General features: G+C 37.3%; 3 protein-coding genes across 6 annotated transcripts; 2 read left to right on the forward strand and 1 right to left on the reverse strand.

The window, feature by feature from the left end:
- Positions 1 to 356: 356 nt before the first annotated feature.
- Positions 357 to 1192, forward strand: LOC105457431 (mediator of RNA polymerase II transcription subunit 9). Its single transcript, XM_011702084.1, has 2 exons — positions 357 to 581; positions 961 to 1192. Exons 1-2 carry the CDS (start codon positions 432 to 434, stop codon positions 1099 to 1101), a joined length of 291 nt encoding a protein of 96 aa, XP_011700386.1. The 5' UTR covers positions 357 to 431; the 3' UTR covers positions 1102 to 1192.
- Positions 1193 to 1519: 327 nt separating this feature from the next.
- LOC105457433 (GTP-binding protein 1) lies at positions 1520 to 6449 on the reverse strand. 2 transcript variants are annotated; one of them, XM_011702085.1, is made up of 11 exons: positions 6304 to 6449; positions 5266 to 5622; positions 5061 to 5172; positions 4763 to 4943; positions 4488 to 4666; positions 4254 to 4406; positions 3840 to 4089; positions 3608 to 3752; positions 3127 to 3445; positions 2778 to 3049; positions 1520 to 2623 (listed from the first exon to the last, which is right to left on the reverse strand). In XM_011702085.1, the coding sequence occupies exons 2-11, from the start codon at positions 5368 to 5370 to the stop codon at positions 2441 to 2443; spliced, it is 1899 nt and encodes a 632-aa protein (XP_011700387.1). In that variant the 5' UTR covers positions 5371 to 5622; positions 6304 to 6449; the 3' UTR covers positions 1520 to 2440. The 2 variants fall into 2 exon arrangements, with proteins under 2 accessions (XP_011700387.1, XP_011700388.1); XM_011702086.1 differs by lacking the exon at positions 6304 to 6449 and adding an exon at positions 5708 to 5794.
- Positions 6450 to 7193: 744 nt separating this feature from the next.
- Positions 7194 to 8949, forward strand: LOC105457434 (ribosome biogenesis protein TSR3 homolog). Of its 3 annotated transcripts, none has more exons than XM_011702088.1 (5): positions 7194 to 7389; positions 7735 to 7891; positions 7965 to 8128; positions 8339 to 8726; positions 8803 to 8949. In XM_011702088.1, exons 2-5 carry the CDS (start codon positions 7771 to 7773, stop codon positions 8910 to 8912), a joined length of 783 nt encoding a protein of 260 aa, XP_011700390.1. In that variant the 5' UTR covers positions 7194 to 7389; positions 7735 to 7770; the 3' UTR covers positions 8913 to 8949. The 3 variants fall into 3 exon arrangements, with proteins under 3 accessions (XP_011700390.1, XP_011700391.1, XP_011700389.1); XM_011702089.1 differs by having other exon boundaries at positions 7743 to 7891; XM_011702087.1 differs by lacking the exon at positions 7194 to 7389 and adding an exon at positions 7396 to 7662 and having other exon boundaries at positions 7743 to 7891.
- Positions 8950 to 9234: the final 285 nt, after the last annotated feature.

Genomic DNA, 9234 nt, shown 5'->3' on the forward strand with positions numbered 1-9234 from the left:
GTGTGCTCTTCCGATCATATTTTTGTAACTATATGTTGCTTCTATTAAATGGAACTATAAAATATTGAAGAGGTACGCTTTATGAGACCGGTACCCATTCAGCAACTTTCCCCTATATATATAATATATTTAAAATTTTATCAAGTTCTACCATTAATGTATAATTATATTCCATTAATTAATAAAATTTCAAACGTAAATCTGGACTTACTTTCCTTGATGATACCTAAGTCAAGTATGAGAGTGAATTTTTAGAAACTGTATCGAAATTCTGAGAAATTTGTCAATTCATGCTTTACCATAGACATCTATTATATACGTTATCTATTATACATGCACAGTATAGACATCTGGTAATCACCCAATGGACAGAAAGTTATGTCATATGGATTATCAATCAAACATGGATATGCAAATATTTTATATTTCTGATGTATAGACATGATAAAATGGTGCTACTAGTTATAATTTTTAGCGTTGAAAAAGATCCGCATGACACTACGCAAAAGGCAAAAGAGTCACAGGATACCAGCCACAAAATCCTAGAGCTACAGAAGAAGCTAGACTCCGCGAGATCGCAGGTAAAAGTCATATCATTCTTTTGTGTGGACCGAGGGGTCAACCACTACTAAAAAAATGTACAGTGATTGTCAATTATATTGGCAATACAACTTTATTGCTAGTATTGCTTTTGTATTGTCAGTAATATTATATGTACTACCTATTGCACAATATTGCCAAGTATTGCTAATATATTGCTAGGTATTTCTCGAAGTATTGCTATGTATTGATTGCGATGTATTGAGCGTATTGCTGGTACTGTATTGTCACAATACGAGCAATATATTCCTAAAAAAATATACACTGATTCCCATAGTGGTTGACTCCTTGGCGCGGACATGCTCGAAAATATTCTCGCGTGTTTAACGTCTTTCGTCTAACTATTATGCTCTCTTTCAGATTAAGAGATTACCAGGGATAGAATACAGTAAGGAGGAGCAATTGCAAAAGCTCGAGACTTTACGCAAGCAATTGAGACTGAAGCGTGAACTTTTATTGAAATATCGTAACACGTGCACATTCGAAATACCGAAAGTATAAAAAAAAAACGCGTGCATCCGTGCGTTTAGGATATAAAAAAATAATCTCCGAGGATGCCGCTAAGAGCTCTCTTCCGGTACTTGTTAAATAATGAAAACTTGATTAACAGATTAGCAGAATCCAAACCAATAAGACAAACCGCACAATTTGTAGTATATGTACTAATTAGAGCAGGTATGATTAACGGAACACGTCGCCCTATCTCTAATCCGCGAGATTTTATCAAGCAGCTGAAAGATATTGCTGACCAATTAAAGCGACAAGTAGAAGAAGAAAAAGATAAATTTAAGAAAAAATAATCTGTAATCTGTAGATCATACAATTCATTTGTCAAACCTTGCACATGGTTTCTGTATTTAGAATGTATAGCGATGGAAATTCTTAAATAATTTTTGTAAAGGACAATAAAATGTGTAAATTTCTGTGTAATAAAACAAAAATTTATTTAATACATTTATGATCACAATATTTTAGCAACATGTACAACTGATAATAAATGTTCAATTATGTAGAAATATTTAAATTTTTGTGAAAAATGTTTTTTCTCTCTGCAGCATGTAAATGATTTATTAGGAAATAGATATGCCTGATACAATGAAAAATTTTCTTTTTACATTTTAAATATAATATGCTATATCTTTGCTTGAAATTGCAAAATGTATTACAAAGTTGAATGAAGTAAATGTGTAATTATACGAGTATCCTCATATCCTTTTCACAAAATTATTATACAAGATGTAAGTATTTATTACAATGTGCACAGCATTGGCCATTTCAAGTTTTCTCTTCAAATTCTAAAAGCGTTGATAAAAGAAGTTCGCACACTCTTCTTGTACAAATGTAAATGTATCCATATATACATTACATATGGAGACATGAATCGTGTATTTCTTGATATTAATTTTATTCTGTATACATACTCGTAAAAAACGGACCACTTCAATTTATTACCACGTAATATTACAATGGTCCATTTTTTCCAGGGAAGTATATCGCCTTAAGATACGCATATGCCTTTTACAAAAATAATATAATTTATAAATACCGAGATTTATATTTTTTTGTCACGTTGAGTTAAAAGAATATCTTTTTAATATGATTAAAACGGTCGAGATACGAAGAATTGTACTGTAATAAATTTGTATCATTGTATTTTAATAAATTTATAGAGAATAGGTTTCTACACAATCTATAGAGTACGGGTTTTTTTTTATATCAGAAGAAAAATTGTTGAAGAATGCGGTAATTTCGCATCTCGTAGATCGTATTTTGAGAAACTCATACGTAGCAGAAAGTTATAAGAATGTTAATTATATGTGTTCTTTGTACACCGATAGACTTATACTTTTGCAGGAGGGTTCTGCTCTGTTAAAGGTTGAATATTGTTGATACTATTATGAGATCGTCCTCCTCTTCGACCTCTGCCTTTCTTATTCTGATTCAATCCAGATTTCTGGGGCACATTTTCTTGTTTAGCTGTTTGTGCTTCAATCATCGAATCGGTTTCAGTCATTTCTAGTGTCTAAAACAGAAAAATTGTATTTTTTATTAAATTTATATTAAATTTATTTACACACAATTTTATTAACAAGAATAAAAATATAGTAGATATATTTACACGGTTGAATTAAAGAAAAAAACGATAAATTAAAAATGATAATCTTTAATGTAGATACCTGTACGTTTGCATTCTGCCGACTTTGCGATGTTTTATTCGGCTTATTAATTCTGGATGCCTGCGTAGTTATATTATTCGAATGCGGTATAAGTTTCACTACGTTTCCTACTGCTTTAGTACGACCCTCTCTGAACACCATTCTCTGTCCAGGTTTTATATACTCGGGATGTTTGATAAATCTAAAATGTACTAACGCTTTGTCGCCCGTTCTCAGACAATCCTGAGACATTGACAATATAGAAGCAGTTTGTCTTATACTGCCGCAATGTACTGCAATAATTTTCGTGATAATATCGAATAATTAATTTAAACGATGAGAATATGACAATTAATCGTTTAATAATTACCCATTGCTTGATAACGGGAGCTGATTGTTGTAGGATGATGAAGCACTAAAATTTCACCTTCGAACTCCCAACAGGCCTGTGGATTAAGCGCAGGTGCGACCATCACCATACCTTTGCGTATGTGCGACCGTTTAATCTTTTTCAGGGCGAAACTAGCCGTTTGTCCACCTCTCACTTCGCGAACGGGCATCCTCTTTCGATGGATACTCTTGACAGTTATGGGTGTAAAACGACCTAGTGGATCAGGTCCTAATAGCAGTGTGTCATTCAGCTTTATAATACCTTTTAAAGTTGTACCGGACACTACTGTACCAACGCCCTGTAATTTTTAATTCTCATAATACTCTTGTATACAAAGAATTTGTATACTACAAAGTATCAGACTGGATTTGTGTGTGTGTGTGCGTGTGTGCGTGTGTGTGTGTGTGTGTGTGTGTGCGTGTGTGTATATATCTTGGATTTGTATATATTATTTACTTACTGGTACGGAATATGTATCGTCTATCTGAAACTCAGCGGGTTCATCATCATGACTAGTAATTCTCGCAGTTAATAAATTGAGAAACATCTTAAGAAGGTTTAGATTTTCGCCGGACACGTTGGACACTTGAAATATTGGGCACAATCTGCATGAAATAAATATTTTATGGATATTCTAGTAAATGAGATTTACTTCTTTTTTTTTGTATAAAATTATGATATACTGAACTAACCGTTCTGAGACAAAATTAGTAGCGCTAACTACTACGTCGTCAGGGGTCTTCACTGTAACCGGAACTTTCCTACAACCAGGAGATTTCAAAATTCTTATCAGCAGCTTCAGATTTTCCTGCAGAACATTCGGCGGGCACATATCGATTTTCGTCACGACAACAAATACCGGTACGGACAACGCTAAGGCAAGTCCCAGGTGTTCCTTAGTCATTCCTACAATGCCAGCGTTTGCTCCGATCATTAGCATGCCTGAAAAAAACAAACATTTGCATTGGGATCACACGATAAATTCATTAGGGCTCTTTTGAATTGCATAATTACAAATGACGCTGGCTGAAGGAAATATTTCGTTAAATTATTGACTCCGCTTCTGGATTTTTCATAGTTATAGTAACAATGCGATGTGTTTTTACCGAAGTCTGGAGCGTGTCCAGTCATTCCGAAAACAGTCGTCTTCAAGTATCTCTCGTGACCGGCGAGATCGATGAATGTAATCACTTTAGAGGATTTTTCACATATCTTCACCCAATCCAATGAACCGTGCTCAGGCTTATTAACTACGTTACCTGCGAATATACATATAATAACACTTATGATAAAAGATGAATAATCACATAAAGCATGTGTAACGCAGAGTCAACGCTCACCAACGCTATCGAATCCAAGTATATCATTTCCAACAGAGCTGGTTCGTCCTGTTTCAGCTTCGTGCTTGTGGCGGAATAATTTCTGACGCGCCAGTCCTCGTCCATTGTCAAGTTCACCGTGAGTCAGTACTCCCAACAGAGTGGATTTACCAGCATCTACATTACCAACCACAGCAACTCTATAAATAAAGTTTTTTTTTTAGCATAATTTGCCTCAAGCTAAAAGTCAAAGTCTATCGGGTAACTATTCGAAAACTGTATTATTAAATAAAAACCTGATCTCTAAAAAATCTTGTCGATCCAGACGTCTTCTCACTAGATACTGCCCCGTTAGACCGTGATCCGCCTTACTCTGACGTAGAAGTACACAATCTGCTTCCAATGTCGCAGCGAGAGACTGCAAAGTGGCAACCGACGCTTCGTACTCGTCCTCCTTTAATCCATCCTCGGATCCATCTAAGAGCAATGCACAGACAAAAGTTTAATTCAATGGACTTTTGGTTAACATAACAATGTATTGCGCAATAATCACACGTTTCTTTCTCCGTGAGGTAGGTCTCTTTTGGTACTGACCTTCAGCGATACCAATGTCAAAGATTGTTTCGCTGCCTCCATCCTGAATCCTTTCTTTCAGCTTCCTCAGTAATAGTTCGTATTGATCCTCAGATGGACTGACCAAGATGTTCTGAAATTCATACACACATTAATCTACATTCTTACGAAATATACTGTAAAACTGTTTATTGCAAGAGGCAACTTGACGTCCTGCTGTATATACCTTGCCTCTGATGCTGGAGTAATCTACGGTCGGGACAAGCCCGTGCTCCTTCTCCGTCGGCAGATGAGCGATGGTTTGCGATATGATAGGTCCAGCGCCCGACATAATATCCAGCGATGGTACGCTTCAACGTAGGTTCAACAGTTTCCTCCCGTGTTTCTTCCTCGCAACAGTTTGGACGGATTATTTATCGCTCCTGTATACACGCATCGGACATCTTCCAATATTTAAATCCGAATCTTTTCCCGTAAACTGCTAGTACTCGCATGTACATAACTGTGGCACTTAGAATTTCGCTTGCACCTTCAGCTGAGACCTGACACCCACTTAGACGCTCCGGCCGGCCATCCTCGTCATCTGAAATGACACGGCATAGATAACACGATCGCAAAGCGGTTGGCTGACGAGCGATTTCATCAGCCGAAACTCATAGTCGACTCACATGACCCGACTCATTGCCTCATTTGGCGTAATGTGATCGCTGATTATACCATTTCAATTGACTCTTTCAAAAATCGTATCGAGAAGCCGAGGAGGGAAACATACGTAGGAAAAAAAATAACTTACTACCTGTCTCGAAAACATGAAAAACAGATGCATATGACATGCGAATGTGTATGCATATCATCTGATATCGGTGCTCTACCCTACACATGTCACAAAACGTAAGCATCGGCCGCGAGCCTCTGCCAGGATTGTGTAACTTCGATCGGGTGACAATAACATATTGTTACGCACCGGAGGGACGTGCGTCGAAAGAGGATCGAAACGCCCGGAACGAGAAGCGATCAGAGAGTTTGAAAAAAAGGAAGAGAGAGAATCGCGAGACGTTGCTTTTTTCTTTCACGAGATAGATACCCGCATCCTCATCGAGCTCTTCGCGGACGACGAACGAGACACGCACGAGAGCGAGTCCCCCCCCCCCCTCCTCTCACGGTGAGATGAATGAGATAAATCTGAAATATTGCGTCCGAACGCATTCGCGTGACCTGTTATCTCTGGCAGTTGTTCGTTATATATCTAGGGGGATGTATTTACCTGTTAAAAATAAGAAAAGAGAGAACGTAAAGCTCACACTGTTGCGACTTCGAGTGAACTGACAGTGACAAGTCCGAAGTCGTCGTCGGCTCAGCTTAGTGCGCCTGCGAGCAGTGCGAACTGCTGTCAACGATTTTGCGCGCGTGTGGTGTCTGTGTGCGCATACGGTGTGTGTGTGTGTGTGTGTGTGTGTGATTTGGGCGCGCGAGAGGTGAACACTTTAATCAGTGGATAACTCGTGCTTTACGTAAGACGAGCCAATCGCGAGTGAAAGGGACATATCGCGGTCCAATCGCGTTGGATCAGAATCGGCTTGATTTCGTCATGCCGAGCATTTCGTTTCCGCGTTCTAGCGGAATACACGCATATCGCGTTTTTCACGCCTTCGCGGCTCGGAACGGCGGAAACGGCGTAATCTGTAACATAATCTTATAGCAACTCTTAAGCACTTCTTCCTTAAATTATTGGCCACGTCGTAGAATAATTGCAAATTTGCACGTTAAAAATTTCTCGGCACGCAGCTTAATATCTAAATGCGTGAATATGCTTTTTAAATTCGTTTTATATTATATATATTTACATTTATTATTTTTACAGTCATTACAGATTCACTGCAGATGTCTGTAATATAATTTATATAATTATTGACAATAAAAAAATATAATATAATAAAAACAAAATGCGAAAAATCGACAATGATATATATACATACATCGCGGCATTGCTGCAATAGTGTCATATCTCGAAAATTGACAATTTCGAGTTATTCATCACCAAATAAAAGTACACGCCAAAATCCATCTTTTCCAACAAATAACTCAAAATTGTCATTTTTCGAGATATGACACTATTGCAGCAATGCCGCGATGATCGATACATCTTGATTTTTGATGTCATGACGCATGAATAATAACAACAAATAATAATAATAATAATAATAAAATACATAAAATGATATAATGGATCGAGATCGGATAATGATAATAATAATGATAACTGAAAATCGACAATAATTCAGTCGAATCATGGCACGTAAATAATTAATAATATTTGACGTTATTGCATCTAACAATTTCACACGATAAAGTACGTACTTAATCTTGATTAATCTTGTTTTCGTAAATCGTAGTCGCGCGTTTATATATGAAGAAATTGACTAATCAAATATCTATTATTCTATTATAAACAATACAAACGTTATATTAATCAAAAAAACCTTCTTTCTTTTAATTTGGAAAAAGTTAAACACTAATTAATTTCTATGATTCTTATTCTGAACTCTTCTGACACTTATTTTAAACTTAATCCTCTCAATCTTCATCATCGGATAGCACATGTAGCACATGCGCTGCTTAATAGGTTATGTTACAGTCATTAATCATTATATATTCATACGTATTCTCATGGTGTAAGAAACAATAATATACGAAGTGATTCAGCGTTCCTGAGCAATCTCGAGAAGAAAAAATGTCGGGACGCAGAAAGAAGAACAAGAACAAATTGTTAGAGAGGAAACCCCGGCGTGTCGTCGGCAAGGAGGAGAAATATTATCGGGAAAAGGAAGAATTCGACGAAGACGACAAGGCAGGTTAGGTAGCGATATATCTTGCGGGATTTGCGCTCATATATAATAATCTAAATAACCTCGGTTGAATTTGCAGATGACGACGAACAGTCGATCCAGTTTCCCGTGGCTATGTGGGACATGGAACATTGCGATCCCAAGAAATGTTCCGGGAGAAAGCTCGCGAGACACGGGCTGATAAAAATCCTGCGACTGGGCGCTCGATTCCCAGGCTTGTGTCTCACTCCGGTCGGCGATAAGGTACCCCAACGAACGAGAGTATTTAAAGCTGTTAAACAAGACTATAATAGAACTATTAATACTAACTACTATTAGTTAACGTTAATAGTCTTACTATAATAGTAGTTAACTATTAACGCTAACTGCTATTAGTAATTAATGTTAATAGTTAACTACTATTATAGTCTTATCATGGAGATTTGATGTCTATAACGGGACGTTATGTTACAGTGCGTGAGTCCGAAGGATTGCGATATAATACGGGAGTACGGTTGTGCGGTTGTGGATTGCAGTTGGGCGCGGCTGGACGACACTCCCTTCAATAGAATGAGAACACCTCATCCTCGCTTACTGCCATTTCTAGTTGCCGCCAATCCGATAAACTATGGGAAGCCTTGTCAGCTGAGCTGCGTTGAGGCTATAGCGGCTACCTTGATTATAACGGGATTCCCAGACGAAGCTAAACTTTATCTTGGAAAGTTCTCATGGGGACATTCGTTCTTGGAACTGAACGGTGAGCTGTTGGAAAAGTACGCTCTCTGTGCAAGCAGCGAAGAGGTGATCGCGGCACAGGAAGAGTACCTGAAGAAAGCCTGGCAGGAGAAACAGGATAGACTTGGTAAAGATATTTAATAATTCCCTTTCTGTCGTCCATCGATTATTTTCACATTAATATATATTTATATATTTCTTAGCGCTTCCTGATTTTCCACAAAGCGATACGGAATCAGAAGAAGAGAAGGAAGAGAAAGGCGAGAATGTGATATCTAAAGTAACTAAGGAATTAGACGATATAAAAGTATAAAATATAGTAATTAAAGATAATTAGCTTTTTAACGAAATCGTCGATTTTCAATTTCCAACCATTACAATTTAAAAATATAGGTGCGCAACTAAGTTCTGGCTGTTTGTCAATAGATGGTTCCAGCAATAAGTGCTGGTCGATTTTTTCAAAACGTCATGAACCAAGCTCAGACATGGTAAACAAACCGTTTTGACACATTAGTGATTTTGTTTTGGCGTCATATACTTTTGGTTGTGTGAAAATGTCTGATTTTGTGCCAAATAATCGTCATTTGTGGGAAGTGTTGATTTTCTTCTTTCATTCGAAGAAAACGGCGGCTGAA

Source organism: Wasmannia auropunctata, unplaced genomic scaffold (genome assembly GCF_000956235.1).
Source record: "Wasmannia auropunctata unplaced genomic scaffold, wasmannia.A_1.0 LD335215.1, whole genome shotgun sequence".
NCBI lineage: Eukaryota > Metazoa > Arthropoda > Insecta > Hymenoptera > Formicidae > Wasmannia > Wasmannia auropunctata.